General features: G+C 48.1%; 2 protein-coding genes across 2 annotated transcripts; one reads left to right on the top strand and one right to left on the bottom strand.

Annotated features, from left to right (window-relative positions):
* Window positions 1-6,171: 6,171 nt before the first annotated feature.
* On the bottom strand, window positions 6,172-15,211 carry shcbp1 (SHC SH2-domain binding protein 1). The gene is made up of 13 exons (XM_047042675.1): window positions 14,870-15,211; window positions 14,423-14,623; window positions 14,114-14,229; window positions 13,683-13,891; window positions 13,382-13,477; window positions 12,152-12,382; window positions 11,592-11,769; window positions 10,595-10,715; window positions 8,515-8,646; window positions 8,160-8,278; window positions 7,932-8,018; window positions 7,148-7,280; window positions 6,172-7,055 (listed from the first exon to the last, which is right to left on the bottom strand). The coding sequence occupies exons 1-13, from the start codon at window positions 15,069-15,071 to the stop codon at window positions 6,697-6,699; spliced, it is 2,184 nt and encodes a 727-aa protein (XP_046898631.1). The 5' UTR covers window positions 15,072-15,211; the 3' UTR covers window positions 6,172-6,696.
* Window positions 15,212-16,635: 1,424 nt separating this feature from the next.
* hrh3 (histamine receptor H3) lies at window positions 16,636-18,793 on the top strand. The gene is made up of 3 exons (XM_047042343.1): window positions 16,636-16,840; window positions 16,945-17,111; window positions 17,510-18,793. The coding sequence occupies exons 1-3, from the start codon at window positions 16,636-16,638 to the stop codon at window positions 18,437-18,439; spliced, it is 1,302 nt and encodes a 433-aa protein (XP_046898299.1). The 3' UTR covers window positions 18,440-18,793.
* The last annotated feature ends 351 nt before the right edge of the window (window positions 18,794-19,144 follow it).

A 19,144-nucleotide genomic window follows, 5' to 3' on the forward strand; every position in this document is an offset into this window, starting at 1 on the left:
CTTTGTTAACATCTTACCTCAGCCTCTTCCTCATCCTCCTCCTCCCTCCATTTCCACTTCCTACTCATCCATCCTCCTCCTCTTCTTCATCTTCCTCCTCCTCTGAACCCCTCCTCCCCTTCTTCCATGTCCTCCCCCTTGTCCTCCTCCTCTCTCCTCCCCTTCCTCCTTCTCTCTCCTCTTCCTCTTCCTCCACCCCAACCAACTCCTCATCCTCCTCCTCTGAACCGTGTTCTGAGCAGGTGCAGATGCAGACCTATTTCTGGCCACTCTGTTATTGTGACATCATCAGCTTCACTTCCCTGTTATTATCTCCTATCTCAGCTCTGTGACCCATGTTGAGATGGAGAGAGAGGTGACTGATTGGCCACTGCATTTCTTCATGGGCCCAATCACAGGAAGGAGGAACAGGGCCTCTTAGGAAAGCTGTGGCATGCTGGCTTCTTTCATAGATGAAAGCAGATTTTACAGATGAAAAAAAAAACAAGAAACAATGGTTTAAAACTTGTGCGTGCGCTCACACACACACGTGACCACACACAAGTACCCCCACACACACAAACACACAGACACACAGAGACATCCTCAGGGTGAAGGTCTTGTCAGCCCTTTAATAAGCTCAGCAGGACCACAGGTCTGCCTGCTCTGATGCATCTGCAGCCAGGAAGAGAGGGTGGAACAGGTGGGACGATTAACTAGGTGCCAGACCTGGTCCTACCTCACCCTCTTCTCCCTCTTCACACTTCTCCCCTTCTTCCTCTCTCACACTCCTCTCCCACCTTTCCCCTCCTCAATCAATTCTCCTCCTTCCAGCCTGCCTCGCTCCCCAGCCTCTCTTCCAACACCCACACCTCACCCACCTCTCCCTCGGCCCCCTCATGGCCGGCTCACATGGAATTTCATTAATTGGCAGGGCGCTTTCCATTTTAAACTGAGCGGCACTCCACATTTCAGCCTGTTCACTGTCTGACTTGAGTCTGCTGGACCTGTCTCTCAGTCTGCATCCTTCTTCAGCCCTAATGAGACAGACCACAAGGACACACACACACAATCACTCCAATCTTTTCTCATCACTGCAAGCAGTTAGCCTGCCCCCCACAGATATAACTATCTCTTCTGGACACTATTTGTAAGATGATCTATCTAAAGCCATTAATTGCCTGGCCAATTTACATAGTGAAAGATAGTGAGTACAAACCACCTAATAATGTAACAATGAGGGGACCTGACTGAGCTGAATAGAGACTATCAGCCAGTATCAGAGGGCATGGGGAGGAGACGAGAGAGAGAAAAAGAGAAAGAGAAATAGAGAGAGAAGGAGAGAGAGACATAGAGAAGGATAGAGAACATATAGGAGAGTGAGTGAGAGAGAGAGAAAGAGGGGGGGGGGGGGGGTACATTAGCATGCATATCAAGTCCGTTGACACATACAACCATCAGAGACATGATGAGGGTCGCCAGGCTGGGATGAAAGCTCTGTACTTTGATCCTCATTATAGAAATAATGGCCACCAATTTTTTTCTCTACTTTGACTACAATGGACATTGATTCTGGCAGACGTCCCATGCTGTGCAGAGTTGACAGAAGAGGCACGTTGGTATACAAGGTTTGAGAGTGGAAAAAGGTGAGGGTGGACACCGGGGAGCATACATACTGTAGGCAGGGACAGGTGGCCTGCTTTTGTTCTCCCCTGGCTTCATCCCCATTGTAGTGTGGCTTCTGGAGAGCCAACACAACAGACAAAATGATACTCCTCCAAGACCAGCAACCGGTCTATAAAAGTCGTTAAAAGAGTTGGAAAAGTAGAGAAAGAGAGAGAGAGAGAGAAAAAGAGAGGTAGAGAAAGAGATAGAAAGAGAGAGAGAGGTAGAGAAAGAGAGAGAGAGAGAGGTAGAGAAAGAGAGCGAGGTAGAGAAAGAGAGCGAGAGAGCGACGGGGGCGCAGCAGGAGGGAACGGCAGACAGAGATGACGCAACGTGGTGTGCGCCTGGTGAACTAGAAGCGCTGCGTACCCGAGGACGTGGACTTGAGATAACCCACTTCTGTCCCCTGCAGGGCAGCAGCAAGCTGCTGATAAATGGTGCTGTGTTTCTCTCCTGCGCACACGCATGCACGCACAGACTCTCTCTCTCACACACACACACACACACTGCTAACATCTAGCCAGGGAGGCTACAGTATGAGCCAGGGTATCATTACCACTCATAGACACAGATGTGGTTCCACCTGCTTCTCATGCTCACCTCACTCTGTCTGATTCTTCCACTTTGAGGGTCGATGTTGTCCAGATCGTCAGGTCTCTTCCCCCACCTTGTTGCATCTCCGTTCCCCATGTAGATCCTATCCCATTTAGCAATGTCTATATATGCATACTTCAACACCATTCAAGATACTGGCAATACTTCAAAGGCTCGTTAAGATCTGGTGTGTTGCTCAAATCAGAATCACCACCAGGTCTGCTGTACCTGGTTGGCTGTGTCTGCACAGTGAATAAGGAGTTAAACTGCTCGTTAGAATGATCTCCCCTAACATCATATTCAACCGAGGGGGGAGGGGGGGGGGGAGAAAAGGATGGAGAGAGGGAGAGAAAGAGAGACAGAGAGAGAAAGAGAGGGGTAGAGAGAGATGATGAAGTCTGTCTCTCCTATCACAGGCATCAGTTGAGATTCTGGTGGGAGCACCATGGTGAGAGCTGACAATTACCGTGTTTAATCCAGCACAGAAGAGCCCCCAGCCCCTGCTAAGCCCTCCTACCAGGCCCTGTTGAGTATGACAGATGGACAGAGATATTGCAGTCATTAAAACAGGCAAACTGCAGTGAATGACCCACCAAGACTCGATTGTAGTCCATCGATCCAACACTGCTACACGCTGTCTGGGTGAACACACACACGCAGACACAAACACGTGCGCACACGCGTGATCACAGACACTGATCCCTGGACACTAGGTGGAGACATAAAAGGAGAAGGTCGTGTGAGTTTTAACACAGGGGACTGAACATTATGTAGCTGGATCCATTACGAGAGAGAGCCTTTCTCCCTCTTACATCTGCACAACGTTTAACAGCAGTAGAAATTTATTCTACTGCTTTTAGAGCCATAAATGCTTACTTGAGAGGGAATTGAGAGCCTCTCTCTAATATTGGCAGATTACAGTCTGGAACAGTTTGAACTGATATTATCAGATACTCTAGTCAAGTAGGTAGAGTGTGTGAATTAGAATTGCCACGAAAACTACGTCTGTATTTAACTTAAATCATTAGAGTTCACAAAACTTGCAAGACAAGATGAACAATAGTTGTCTCTCTACTGATCTGGTTGCAGGGGAAAGATCAGATTTCACCAGAAAGCAATCACTGTCTGTATTTATTTACAGAGATGGAGACTAAAATGACAAAATATGGGTGAAATTTGCAATGATCTCTAGTGGGGAGCGTCAAATATGGGCTGCACTCCAGCCAGTTTGCCAATAAAGGGATTTCAAACAAAGCTTTTAGGAGAGGAGGAAGTTTGAGGAGGAAGGCTGAATCCATCCTGGTGCCTGGGATAATTGCACCCCATCTGTGACAGTTCTAACACTCATCTCCCCTCAAACGGAGCCGACTCTTAACAACTTTACTTACTTTTTACTGATCAGGTAAAAGAGAATGGAAAGGGGCCTTTGTGTTGCCATTTGAATAGCTGCGACATCTTTTTTTCCCAGTTAAATCTAGCTCACATGTCGAAGCCGCTGGCTGCGCCTGGCAGGAGCTTTGTGCCAAGCGTAAATGTGGGGGTTCAGTGACAGCCAAATACCCCACAGATGGTGTAGGATCAGTGGTGGACTGACTGTGTGTGGTAAAACAAAGCGTCTGGTCCTCGTTTGGATGATGATTGTGTTTGAGCACATAATGATAATCTGAAGCCAGGAGCCTGACTGGCAGGGTGCAGTATTTTGAGTTCCGATCAGTTGTGCTTCTTCTTCTTCTAAACTGAAGCTTTAAGAATATTCTCCAGATAGCCCTGCCTGGACTTTTCTTGGACAGGAAACTAAAAGTTTTGAAACAAACGTTTTACATTATGTATTTGATTCGTTAAGATGAGTTGCCCTTTGAAAGTTACTCTCTTCTGTACATTTTACAGTATAAATTTGTCCATGTCGAACTCTTTACCATAGAGAACCAGCAACAGAAAATCTATGAACATGACTTACAATTGGTTTCAAAACTCCCCAGGCCAAGATGATGAAAGACAGGTCAAACACACACATACACTCACACACAGCAGGGAGTGCAATGAGACACATTCGTTCTGTCAGGAGTAAAAATTTAAATAAAACAGTTGGTTTGTAGAGAAGTGAGGTGAGGTCATACAAGGACAGGCACAATCAGACAGAACAGCAGTACGCAACAACTGTTTAGGTTTTTTTGTTGTTTCCTTTTTGTTTTATCTGACCAGTTTTATATCTTTTAACAGCCTTATCTTCGATTAGTTTCCAACTGGCGTCCATGTTGTTCAGACCAGACCAAGTTGTTTTAGGCGCCGTTCGTTGCCGACATAGATTTCCAATTTCTGTCAAAAATCAATTTTGAGGCTCTGGCTCCCCCACAGACACACACACACACAATCTCATAAGCATTTTCTACTGCGCTATCAATTCAGTGGTAAGAGGAGAGTGAGACATGAGTCATGGGGTGAACTAGACGTTTCCAGACAAAGCTCATCAACATTCAACTGGAAGTCATTCTTAATTATAATATGCACTTTTTCCAAAACTTCCCCATGATGACAGACCTGCATTATTTATGACCGAACCTCATATACGAAACATACTATGACAGCTCTTTGTTTTCTAACAGTACGTCTCTGACACTGAAGGTCATGTGAGCATGGAGGCTGGAGAGTAGTAGGGGGGCTGATAAAGATGAATTTGGACAAAAATGTAGTTGAATTATTCCTGGCCTGGAGCTAGGCGGTAATACGCCTTTTATGTCATATGATATGGCAGCAGTAATGGGGTTGCTTTGAGGATTCAGTACAACCCCCCCCCCCCCCCCCTCCACACACACACACACCACATCCCCCTGTCTAGCACATTCCCAAATCCATAGTCCACAGTCTCACACACACTCACATCAGAGACGGGTGTGATGTCAGGTTATTTGTGTGAAGGTAATTCCCTCCCCCCCATCTGACAGACTTCCTGTCAGTCTCATTTCCTGTCTGTCCTCTGTCCCCTCCAGCCCAGCTTTGGTCCTCCGGGAGCCTGACACTCAGTGAAGATGAAACGCTGGTGAGTAGAGGATCTGGCCTGCCACTCCTCCATCCTGTCTTCCCTCTCTCCTCCTCACATCTGCACGCCTCTACTCTGTTGTGGCACAAAATCAATAAACGTCCTCTCAATCGCCTTTCAAAAACAACTGGTCATTTCGGATCAGACAGGGTGACCCAAGCAATAGCTGCCTCCACTGTTCTGATGGTGTGAAACAGTTAGTGGATGTTCATAGTGTTTCCATTCCATGTGGTGGAGTTAAATGGGTCAAAATAAAGCCAAAAATGATATAATGATATTAGAATAGGACTGATTTCAGGACTGTGTCAGACATGTCACTGTCTGGGCCCTACCCATGGATAGGTGATCGGTACCACTATGATGATACAATGACCATTACGTACTTCAGCTATTTTATTCCACTTGATAACTACAGAACACAATAGAAGATCATACACACTATCTTCTCTCATTGTCAAGTGAGAAGCCATTGTCACTGCAGTGCTGTCTGAAGATCCTGCTCACCAGCTATTCTCTGGGTTCTTACCATCCAGCACACTCTGATCCACTTTAATTATGACCTGCACCATTTAATTCAGTTTTGGATTTGTGGAATAAATTGTTCTGCTAAGTTCGGAGTGAGTCAGTAAAACCTGTCGAATTTTCAGCGAGACACGCCAGATTACGTAATTAATCAAGTTGCCCTTGGTGTAATGAGGTTTTACCAACCCCCTTTTAATCCCCGGGAAATTAATCATCTGGAATTAAACAATTGTGAGTATTTTATAAAAGGTTATGCTTTAAGCCCACAAAACATAACCTCTCTCTCTTCACACTGTGGTAGTGGTGCCAACTACATTTTGCACGCTTCGTAAAAGTACATTTTCCGAAAATGAATAGAAAAATGTAAACACAATTTCTCATTTTATTCGCATATGGTGTTGCAATGTTGATAATGCTTTCAGCATAATACAAATGGGCTGAATTAAGCCACCGAGGTGAAAAACAAACGTACACTCTGAAAAACATACACTGTGCATTTACCTCAACCAAAGAATTGACATCACCCCAATTTAGAAATGTACATCACTGAATTACAAAATCAAATAATGTGTAAAACTGATACAATATTCATGACACCGTGGGGGGGAAACTTCTCAGTGAGTGCTTCGTAAATACATTCAACGTGTAGACATCAAAAATAAGACTCCAGTCTGAAGCATTACCAACTTTCATTTCATAAACTCAAGACTTTAACAACAGTCCATCAAAAATGGAGATTGTAGCTAAAAGGCCAGTTAAAACCATTAAAAAAAGCCCCGTTTCATTTTGTGCTCACTCACAAACCAGTGCAGCATAGAGGAATGGCTAAAGAAATAAATAAAAGGTCAAAGTGTCTGTGGTTTGTGCATGCTTTCAGTGATAAAGAAACCGAAGAGGGTTCAGTAGAGGAAAGTTCCAAAGCTGCCTTTGCCATTGCGTCTGAACTGGTTCCCCTGGATGGAGACGAACATCTCTTGGGAGAGCAGGTTGTCCACAGCCTGGGTTCCCAGCTCCCTAATCCTGCTCCTCTGACGACACAGCTTCTTGGCCGACGTCGCCACCAGCTCCCTCTCGATGGCCCCGTTACCCTCGGTGACCTCTGGCGTGGTGTCATAGCAATGAGGGGCCGACGTCTCCGCGACGTCTAGCCCAATGAGGGGAACGTCCACTTTTGCCTCTCCGCCAACCCCCTCTCCTCCCTCGGCCTCGGCCTCCTCGCTCACCCCCTTCCCCTCCTCCTCCTCCTCCACCGGCTCTCCTAGGAAAGAATCACCAGAATACATGTTAGCATAAAGGGTGTGTGTGTGTATGTATGTGTGTGTGTGTGCGTGTGTGGCCCAGCGTGTGTACCTGCAGCAGCAAACTGGTCCTGATCCTCTTCTGCTCCAGGTTTGACCAGGATCACACCGTAGCCTTCGTTGTTGTGGATCACGTTGTTCACCATGGTGATCTGGGGCATGGTGTCCATCTCATCTGCAAAGTCCTGGAGGGAGGAACACACAACAGAGAAGGACCAGGAGGAACACACAACAGAGAAGGACCAGGAGGAACACACAACAGAGAAGGACCAGGAGGAACACACAACAGAGAAGGACCAGGAGGAACACACAACAGAGAAGGACCAGGAGGAACACACAACAGAGAAGGACCAGGAGGAACACACAACAGAGAAGGACCAGGAGGAACACACAACAGAGAAGGACCAGGAGGAACACACAACAGAGAAGGACCAGGAGGAACACACAACAGAGAAGGACCAGGAGGAACACACAACAGAGAAGGACCAGGAGGAACACACAACAGAGAAGGACCAGGAGGAACACACAACAGAGAAGGACCAGGAGGAAGGAAAGAATGAATGGTGAAAGACGAGATGGAAAGGAGAGGGAAAGAGGATGGGAGGAACAGGTGGCGGAGAAGAGAGAACAGTTAAGTGTTGTGGAGATAGTCCTTCAGGTTTCAAAAGCTCTACACTTTAACCAAGTGGGTGGAATGAGTAGCAAGATGAACTTTCTAGAACAAAACACCACTTCTCTGGATGGAGACAGCCCAGTTGAGTCCCATCTACTCTGCAGAGTACAGGAAGTGTACAGTGAGCACATCAACACAATCGGAGCCTGCCAGTGGACCTCACCTTAATGAGAATGCCTTCTTTACAGTGATGGATGCCGTTGCCCACCAGACTACACACACTGCCAGGGTAGATCTCCACGCCCGCTCCCTATAGGACCCAGCACAGGCAGGTGGGGATGGGGGTGGAGGGGCACACAAAAACGATTTGACCCATTCACACATTATCGATGAATACAACCTTACACACGCGTACACAATTTCATGCGCGCGTGCACACACACGCGTGTACCTTTGAGCCGTAGAGATCACACATGTTCATGGTGAGCTGGGCAGAGGTGCGCACAACGACCCCAGTGGTCTCACACTGCAGCACACAGTTCTCCATCTCCAGCTTCCCCTGACGGACACCTGCAGAGGAGGAGAGGAGGGAGGGGGGGGGGGGGTTGGAAGGAGAAGGGGGAGGGGAAGGGAAGAGAGAGGGGGGAGGTGAGAAGGTTGGTCTGCTAGAGTGGTTGGACCTCAAAAGGCCCCGCCCACCATCCTGGTCATGCCCAGCAGACCGTGTCGTCTCAGTGCTGGCGTCCACAGCAGGAAGCTAGCTAGCTGGGGTGGTGGTGAAAGCTCAGTACTGGTCAGCTACTCACAGAGAATGCCCTCGATGGCGTCGTGCTGGATGAACTTGACGTTGGAGATCTTCACGCTGGCTCCCGTGGACTCCAGAAACGAGTCTCCTTTGCTCTGCTTCTCGATCACCACCTCGTCAGGAAGACCGAACCCTGCCCAGAGACACAGCAGCCATGACGACAGCGCAGAGCCGTGGGGAAGCACAATCCCCAGGAGGGCGCAGCACCGGGAGCAGTCTCAAAAACATCAAACAGTCTGAGGTTGAATTGTGGATAAACGGGCCATTGCACTTTCCCAGGCTCTACCCAGACTCTCTTTTGAAGAATCATGTTGACAGGGGCAGGGATCGGCGAAGATATTACACAACATGTCATGTAAACCTTTTCAGAAATGCTTTCAGAAAGGGTTGGGCTTTAAACCGCCCCTCCTACGCCCCACCCCCCACCCTAGGCTCAAGGCACGGAGAATCAGTGGTCTCTGAGAGAAAGAGAAAACACATTCCTGGGTCGTGCAACGAGGCTGGGAGTGGTGCAACGCTCCTTGGAGCCACCTGAAGTCGAGCCGTGGGGCCTGGGTCGCTGACCGCAACGCTCTGGCTCTCCAGTGTCTTCACATGGGGGGGGGGGGGGAACCAGTCTCCAAACCCTTCTTTTAGGATGGTGGGGACTACATAAGGGCCATCAAGAGGACAAGCACCTTCACTGAGGGCAGTGGCCCAGCCCAGTCATGATGTCAGAGACTGAGAGCTGGGCTGCAGAGCTCCTCCCTCCCCTGGGTGGCAGGGCTGGACCAGAGGGCAGGCTGTGAAGGATCCTTCTGTCAGCCAGGTGTCATTAGCTCTTTGACTCCAGGTGCTCCACACTCATTACACTCACAGCCATTATCAACACTAGCCTTGGCCAGATCAGTCTCTACCCCTGGCCCCTACAGCAACCCCCCCCCCCCCACCCCGCCCCACCTCGAGCCCCCAGATCCCTTCCAGCCCTCCGCTTGGCCTCCTTCATATTGTGGCTGTTCAGTAAGTAAGACAAAGCTCTGCGTGTACGCCACAACCATCTAGACAATCGACTCTATGCTTCGAGGGAGAACTGGATTTGAATAAGCTCTAATTGAGTTGCTCTTCTGCCTGCATCATGCAGACCGCTCGGCCTCATACCAGGGCCTCTTAATGCTCCCCTCAGGGGATCATTGACGAGCACACACACACACACACACACACACTCACGCACATATGCCATGCAAGCATTAAGCAGGTTCTCTTGTCTGTTTATATACCATTACACAAGTATTAAGCAGCCTTCCTGTTTGGTTTCCCCCAGCTCCCTCCTTGCCGCGCTGCGCTGATGCCTTCTGGGCTGTGACCTCCCTCCTACGCCAGGCGCCCCCCCGCTCTCCCCTGGGCTCGGCTGGCGCTGCCCCTCAGCTTGGCTCATTCATTATCATTACCGGGCCCTCGCTGCGCCATCAAGCCCAATTTAGCCGAGCCAGGGCTGTAATCTGGCTGCTCTGTCCTAGCCGCTCTGGCGGGCTGCTCCTGTGCGAGGCGGCTCTGGCCCTCAGCATGAATTAGCATGCTAGCTAGCGCCGCCGCTCCAGAAGGTCACGGCGCCGGCCAGGGATAATCATCTGCAGGTGAGACGGCCACGCAGAGACGGGGAAACAAGCAGCAATAAAACGGTCACGGAGGGTCCAATATTGACTCTTCCCCTCCGCCGCTCGCCGTTGCAAACGAGGATATTTCAAGTGGAAGCAAGGGGGAGGGGGGGGGGGGCCAGACCAATACAAACCGCAGATTGCTCTGCTGCGAGCGGAGGAATAGATTCTCACACACACCCCTCCGACGTGTCTTATCTGGAAACCCAGGTTACATGGGAGGACGGCCCTGCTTTATGAGGGCGCTGTGTACACGTGCTAATGTACGAAAGGTGCAGCGGGTGTAGCGGTGAACAGTGTTAGGATTACAGCTGCGTTCCTGGTGTGTGTGTGTGCGTGTGTCTCGCACCGCCTGCTGTACATTCAATTTGCACCGGTCCAAACGCCGCTTGACATTTTCCCATTTTCAAAGCGTCGGCTGAAAGGAGCCAATCGGAGACCTCTTACCTTCCACCACGATGGAGTCTGGAATGGTGATGGAACTGGGGACGCTGTAGTGTCCAGGCAGGATGAGGACCACGTCACCTTCGTAGCAGCTGCCCACGGCCTGCACCGGGTCACTGTGGAACTAAAACACAGACACCCCAACAGCTGAGCACTCGCATACTTCCCTTCTCTCTCTCCCCGGTCCTCGGCAGAGACGCACGACGGAAGCGCGAGGATACATTGTTCCCTTTACAGTGTTTATCGTCGTGTCCCTACTGTTTCCCAGCGTGTTCTTGTCACACAACTGAAGAGAGACAGACAGACACACTGGGTCTCGGAGGAATACACAGAAACTAGAGGCACTCTGCGCTGCATGAGCACACACTGAGCTTTGTACACACACACACACGCACGCGCAGGCGCGGGTCTCCCTGGGGAATAGAACAATACATGAACAAGTGAGATCAAAAAGTAATATAGGGAAAGTACTTCAGCTGCCCTTGCCAATCCCAGTGTGTGTTCTAGAGCAGTAGCTACATTAGCGTACGGTTCCTGGTGCTGCTAGAAGCTGCTTGGCTAGCCGTGGAGACACAGCAGAGAACTGAGCACTGAGCTGAACCAGAGGCAGAGAGGAAGCTCCAGCTCCAGGCATTGGGGTTAATTACAGGACGTCCATTCACCCTTTTGACAGATTAAAAGCTAACTGAATGGGATTACTAGGAGACCGAACTGTCTGGCTGGAAATGAAATACAAATGCACATCAAACCTGTTCTCAGCTCTGCTTAAACCCAGCAGGGTTGCAGAGGTCTGTGCGAGTAACCATTTCACACAACCCGCTCCTCAAATGAGACCGGCAACAAAGAACAGGTGGCGGCTTGAAAACAAATGTCACGTTACTGATTTCAACTCAGTCACCCAAGATGATTAGAATCTCACTTGAAGTATCGCTGCATTTTGAAATGTGAAATTGAATGTCGAACTGCCAGTGAACCGTGCGCATTCTGGGGTGATGTTTACCTGGACCTGGTAGTCTTCTCCCGAGAACTCCGGCTGCAGCTTGTTCACCATCAGGCTGTGGAGCTGGCTCACCTGGGTGGGGGCCGACACCACGTGAACCAGCCGCCCTCCACCCTCCCTCACCCCCCGGGCGCTGCACGACTGCAGACCCGAATTCACCTTGTATCCCAGAACATACCTGGGGGAAACGGGAGGAGAGGGATAAAAGAGAGAAAAGAGATGAGGCACAAAGAGAGAGAGAGGAGGATGAGGGGGAGGAGGGGTCAGATTGAGTTGAACCTTGACCAGGTCACCATTTTCTGAAGCACTAAAATGTTGTTATCATACACGGCGTGGTAGCAAGGAGCAAAACGGACTGAGCTACATTCAGCAACACATTCTTCACATCACGAAGCACGCGAGACACATTTCTCTACCATAACTTCACAGAGAAGAGTCTGAGGAATGTAGCAAACATTCTGCAGGTTCATCAATAGGCCCCATGGAATAAATCAAGTCTCCAGCTCCCCTCACCCCCCCGTCCCTCCTTCCTCTCACCCCCCCTCCCCCCTCCCCCTCACCTGAGCAGGGGGTTCTCCATGATGCGGAGCTTGCGCTTCAGGCCCTCCATCTGCTCGTACAGCTTGAGGCCCTCCACCATGGAGACGTTGTCCAGCTCCGACTCTGAATCACAGCTCAGGCCGTTCCTCAGGCTGGAGAACTCCTGGTAGCTGGCTGAGCAGCGCTGCAGCAGAGAGCCGTACTCAGATACCAGGCCGGCGGGCACGCGGTCCTCCAGGATGTCGTAGTACCTGAAGAACACACAGGCAGACAGGCAGGAAGAGAGACAGGCAGGAGGAGAGACAGACAAGACAAAGAGATCCAGAAAGAGACACAGAGGAAAGCGGGAAAGGAAAATGTTTCCGTGGCTTTAGAAATTCTGGAATCTAATAAACACCTCCACCATCACAATATGAAAAGTAGAGTAAGAGAAGAAACCTTTTTAACGTGCAGCAGTATTCAACGCCATGGGCCATTTTTTGACATAAATAAAGGCACTTATTGTGTGAGATGCTTTTATATTGACGGAAACCGTAACATTTAATATTATAAAGACAACTTATATAAAGCATATAAAGAATGCAGCAAACAAAGTTTGTCTCTTTTCTACATGCACAAGTAGAAATGTCAAAAAAGCTTGAGTGCCTGGCCTTGTAGCATCTTTCCTCACCAACAGACCTCAACCCTTAAGTAATAGCTCCCTGTCACCCCCCCCCCACACACACACACACAACCCCGTTGAGGGAACAGTTTCCCCAAAATGTCACCACAGGTGTCAAAAAACTAATCCGGTATCTGTCAAATACCAAGCGGTGAGCCGTCTCTTCCTTCCTGTCCTAAAAAAGGCTTGAATGCCCTCAGAAATAATCAAACCGTAGCTAAGTACTTTGGAGAACGGACAACTCAATGTCCCCCTATCCCACAGCGCCATCTAGTGTTCATGTCCCCCCCCCCCCCCCCCCCCCCCCCCCCCCCCGAGCCTCCAGTTTCAGCCGCAGCCATTACACAAGGCTTACAGAGGCGAGCAGCTTCCACTCTGAGGTGCTGCACCACGGGCAGAAGCATGGATCTTCTGCTAAAGAAAGAATGGCATTCGGAATGCTATTCGGGCCGTGTCATTGGCTGATTTGAACAAAGTCAGCTGAGATGACAGAACGGCAGCCAGTCCAAAACAGACTGATCCGTGCGGCGTGTTTACCATCTACTACCATCCCCCACGCCCCTGTGACATCACCCACATGTAGACCTACAGTCTGAGACGAGGCTCAACACATCTGACAAAGTAGTCAAAGTCATCATCTTCATCCTCCTCATCCCACTGCCTCCAAACGTGCTTGTAGAAAAACCTGAAAGAAACCGAAAAAAGAAAGAAAGAAAAACAAAAATACAAAAAGACAGAAGAACCAGATTGTCTAGTTAGTACCAGCCCCTCAGGATCCCTCCCAAACTGAAACACCTGAACCCCACCCCTCCTGGCATTTATGAACAGGTCTATTATCACCTCAAAGCCACTGTATTACCATCAGAAAAGTCTGCAAGAGAGAGACTCACCTGAGGTGCTCCAACGCCAGAGCGGTCTGGTCAAAGTCCCCAGACTCATCGTAGACCACCTGGAGCTCCTGCAGAGGGGCTCTGTGGAGGCAGGCCTCCAGCAGGACGCTCATGGCCTCCTCTGTCAGCTGACAGCCCCTGGCCTCACACTTCATAGGCACCACCAGCTTCACCTTAGCCTTGAGCTCCTTAAAGTCCACATCGGCCACCTGGGAAAGTAGGACATGGAGAGTTATCAGGGGAACCTTCAGCGCACAGCAAAGAGTAGGAAGGATTTTAGGATTATGTATGGTCACACTGGAGTTTCTCACAATTTTGCTTCAAAATAAAAGACTTCCGTAAGCATTGCTTGCTGGGGAATATTGACTTAATATATTTGAGTATTTCTAGGTTGTTAGCTCTTCCACATTTTGTCTTCTCAGGACACCTACCTCCACCAGCACATCAAACACTTCTGTGCACCAGAGAGCTTGCCAGTCACAAGGCTCAAGAGCCTTCTCCAGGTAGTCAGCTGTGAACGACTTCACTTCTGACATTTTACAGTCCCCTGTCCAGACACATGACCACACGTCTGACCCATTAGGCTTCAAGCTCAACTCGAACAATCAGAGACTTCTCTTTTCAATGTGTGACAAAATCATCAATTCTAAATGAATAAGCTGAAGGACATTTAAATGTTGAATTAATTAGCAAATCTTAGGACAAGCTAATCACTCACTCTCAACTTCTTAATTGTATACCTAGCATGTAGTCTTGATACACCTTGAATCGCTCATAGTAGAGGAGTTGACTGGTCTGAAAGGTGTCTGGGAGGGATGATTTCCCTGGACGCTCTGCTCGAAGAAGCCGAGTACCAGCCTGGTCTGTGTTGAAGTAGTCTGTGCCACTGTCGTCATCATCTTCATCCTCGCCATCGCCTTTGTCTTCGTTTTGAAGGAGTCCTTAACATTGTATAAATATCAGCCTAGATAACATCTGATGATCAGCAATGGAATGTATCTAGCTATGAACCTTTTAGATGGTTACTAATCAGCTCTACTATACATAGTCTATCTGATTGTGATTTAGTTACAGTAGTTAGCCAGCTAGCTAGTGCTACTATGTTATTTGCTAAAAGTTTAGCAAATGTGTTCACTTGCTGGCTAATAAACAATAACAAACTGGAGTATAGTGTTTCATCAACGAACCTGTTATAGCAATATTTTGTCTGAAATCACCATCCTTTACACTCTCTTCAATTTCCACGTCTGACTCCAAATTCAAACATTCGTCTGTCTTTGGTCCACTTTCACTCGAAGACATGATTGTCGGGATTATTATACCAGCTGCCTCCCCGCTTTCCCCTGATTCTTGTGTATCCATAGTTGGACAAAATACTTTGTCGGCCATAAGATAGCTAGCTGTCTAGCTAGTAAACTTTTAACAAGTCTTAAAATGAAAAACACGGCACTAGAATCGATTAAATCGCTGAAACAAGACAAGACCCGGTTGTTGCCAGTATTGGTGGCTGTAGCTAGCTTGTCTCTCTTTCAAACATTCAAATTTTCCCCGGTTCATTTAACCTCAGCCAATGAACAGGGACGTTGAGTGTTTCCCGACGTCTTGGGCGGTTCCTAACTAAACGTTACAGTCCATCCATGCCACAGTGTCCTGCTGGTGCTTTATAGACTACACGTCTTTCTTCCGTGACCTGTCGTTAGAATCCCATTCATCAAGATTGTTTTAGCGTAGTTAGAACGACTCAACCACCATAGGGGATCATTTAGAATGAATAACTAAACATTAGAGTGATGTCCTAAACTTCTTCCAATACACCAGAAGATGTCAGCAGAGGGCAATCTTTTTCTGTCTGTCAGTGTCATGTTGTATTGCTCAACTGTAATTCTCCTTCTATTGTAGAATATACGGAAAATGTGTGGGCAAGCCTCTGATTTAGGAGATTAATGTATTTGTCGATGACAGTCAATATGAGCATTTCAGTTTACTGAGCACTTAATAAAATAGGGTGCACAGCTATTGATGCCAGCTCCAGCATCACTCAGCAATACTGTGGTATGTCTAAAGTTTGGAGTGTGTGTGTTGAGCACATGTCCAGTAGGCGTCCAGACAGATGGACTGTCAGATGGTGTCAGCTTCACCAAAATGCCCAACAGTAAGTGAGACTGTACCTGAGAAAAGTAACATTGTTCACACAACATAATGTTTGGAGAATATCTGGATGAGGTCAAAATGTCCCATTATTTATACTGCAGCCTACATGTCTGCACGATATGGAGGGAGGATGTTAAACCAATTAGAATGTAGGGCACTTATATTTTAGCACGCACCTGGTGATAGTACAGAGTTCAAACGGATTATGTTCAAGGGCCATTGAAATAAACAATAGGAAACTGAAGTGGATGCTCAGCTGGACCCGAATCAAACAGACTGGTAACATTCAGAAGGTCGTGATGTATACGATTTAGACAGCAACATGAAATAAACCAGGTGTGTGAATATTAATCACACTGTAACCATGCAGCCTAAAATGCCTAAAATGTTAGTATATCCACAAAATCACTGTCATAGCATCAAACATGTGCGTTGCGCCCCAGTCACACACATATTCTAGACTTGATAGGTTGGTTTTGAGCGTCTTTACGTGCGCCCCACCAGAACCAATAGACATGCAGATCTCGTATGATAAAACACGATGCCTCACAGTTAAGAGGCGTCCTCTATTTCTGCCACAATAGGATACTTTTGGTTGAACACTCAACATGGTCCACTTTGTCTCGGGTGGTTTGGCTTCGTGACAGTTAAGCTACAAATTGGCTATACAATGCAATCCGAATACCCATCGATTTCGTTGGGCGTCGGATCTTCCACACCCGTTACCTCCCAATGGAAATCGGAAGATATTCTAAGCAACTTGTCCTTCGCTTCCCATGGAAATGGAACGACCGTAGGTGCGATGGAGATGCCAGGTAACCGGCGCACACAGTATGGACAGTTCTCTCCTTCCACCTCGGTGTTTCTGGCGGTACTTATGACGCTCCTTGTCTTTGCAACAGTGCTAGGAAACGCACTCGTAATTCTAGCTTTCGTTGTGGAAAAAGGTTTACGCACTCAGGGCAACTTTTTCTTTTTGAATCTGGCCATAGCAGATTTTCTTGTAGGTGAGTTGGTTGTTTATGGTCATTTACAATTGATAGAATCTAAATATTTTTCAGTCATGAAACTTTATTGTGAAACATGGTTGATGGTTGTCATTCCACCCCAGGGGGATTTTGCATTCCAGTGTACATCCCTTATGTCCTGACGGGCGAGTGGAGACTGGGGAGAGGTCTGTGCAAACTGTGGCTCGTGGTGGACTATACGCTGTGCACAGCATCAGTCTTCAACATCGTCCTCATCAGCTTCGACCGGTTCCTATCCGTCACTAGAGCGGTAAGATACATTTAGGCACGGCAAAGCGCAGTTGATGAACACACAGGACGGACTTACTGTAAATACTATTTTCCTTCGTTTACGCAGTACGTCGTGAGTTTGTCTGCTGGCACAAATAACTTACTTGATTGGGTACCCTTTTCGAGTTAAACAAAATCAGGATTTATCATGTCAACATAACATTGGAGCAAACATTGGAGCAAACACTTTTAGAATACAAAAAATCACACAACCTTTGAATTGATCAATAATCCACTGGGGTAATAACTGACATTTTCATTCAGACATGTCATTCAAGCATGCAGCTTCAATACGACAGATTCAATTAATTGCATTCATTCATAAGTCTACATTTTCATAACACGCTATGAAGCCCACACTATTTCCTCCTGCAACAGGTGAGCTACAGATGTCAGAAGGGCGTGAACCGGGGAGCTGTGATGAAGATGCTGAGCGTGTGGATGGCAGCCTTCCTCCTCTACGGTCCAGCCATCATCAGCTGGGAGTATGCAACAGGCAACAGCGTGGTGCCCGACCAGGAGTGCCACGCTGAGTTCTACTTTAACTGGTACTTCCTGATGACAGCCTCCACCTTTGAGTTCTTCACGCCCTTTGTCACGGTGACCTACCTGAACGTCAGCATCTACATGAACATCCGTCGGAGGAAGCTGATGAGGGACGAGCCTCAGGCCGACACCGTGGCGGTGGGGGGGAGCTGCGAGATGGAGGAGCTGGGGTTGGCAGGTGGAGGAAGAGGAGGAGGAGGAGGAAGGGGGCTACAGCAGGTGTTCTTTGTCAGGTCGTTGGAGGCCGAGGGCCGGAGGAACCATACTCGTCTCGTCAGAGCCAAGCCGAGAAACTTCACACTGCCCAGTGCTAAAGTGTCGGTGGTGAGAGGCAACAGCAGCGCGGGGAGGGGGAAAGACAGCGCCCTGCTGGACCTCCCTCCACTGCAGATGGCCGAGATGGTGGTCCAGCACCCCTCGGAGAACGCCTTCCACCCCCAGCGGAGCCGCTCCGACGTGGCCGCCAGCCGCTTCCGTCTGTCCAGGGACAAGAAGGTGGCCAAGTCGCTGGCTGTGATCGTGTGCGTGTTCGGCCTCTGCTGGGCGCCATACACCCTGTTGATGATCATCAGAGCAGCATGCCATGCCCAGTGTGTCCAGCATTATCTGTATGAGATCTCCTTCTGGCTGCTGTGGTTTAACTCCTCCATCAACCCGATCCTCTATCCACTGTGTCACACCAGTTTTCGAAGGGCTTTCAGCAAACTGCTCTGTCCAACCAAGGTTAAGATTCAACCTCAGTACATGGAACAGAAGTATTAACTGACATTCCAAAAGCAGAGTGATAGATTGGGCTAGATGTGACAAATCATGATGAATAAGTTGTTAAAACCACAAAGTCTGGGGGAACAAGAAGACTCTTCTCTGGCAGCATTTTCAGCAGTTACCAGCGAAGGCTGTTGGAGCGAAGGCTTTCAAATGTCAGGACTTTGCAAAAATGGTACCACATACCTGTGTTATTGCATGATGGACTTTGTGTTGTGAACCTGATCTTGTTTTCTACAATATTGGAATAAATGTTGTACAGTGCCGTTTTCTGTCTCAAGAAATCATCAATAAAAGCACTTCACTTTCAGAGCCTCCGATCATTATGTCTCGGTTGCATACAGCTTGATATCCAACAGCTGTTAAGTGAGTCTGCTTGCATTTACTAGATATCAAGCTTAGAAGTCTTTAGACAAACAAGTGCAATGTATTTTATCAGGTGCTTTTGTTATTACTTCAAAACAAATGAAGAGGTTTAGACTATTCCAATTTGAGTTTCCAAAGGTACAATAATACCATATGGTCAGTATCACCGGAAGACACTGACAAATTTAATTCCAAACAATTGAAGTTCCCCCAGCAACTCTATAGTTCATCCTATCAAAATGGTAGTCATAGTTTCATATCATATTTCTACACCTTTGTTGTGTCCAGTAGTCTAGTTTATGTACCCAGCAACAGTTGATAATGCCTGAGTGAGTC

This window comes from Hypomesus transpacificus, chromosome 19, assembly GCF_021917145.1.
Source record: "Hypomesus transpacificus isolate Combined female chromosome 19, fHypTra1, whole genome shotgun sequence".
NCBI lineage: Eukaryota > Metazoa > Chordata > Actinopteri > Osmeriformes > Osmeridae > Hypomesus > Hypomesus transpacificus.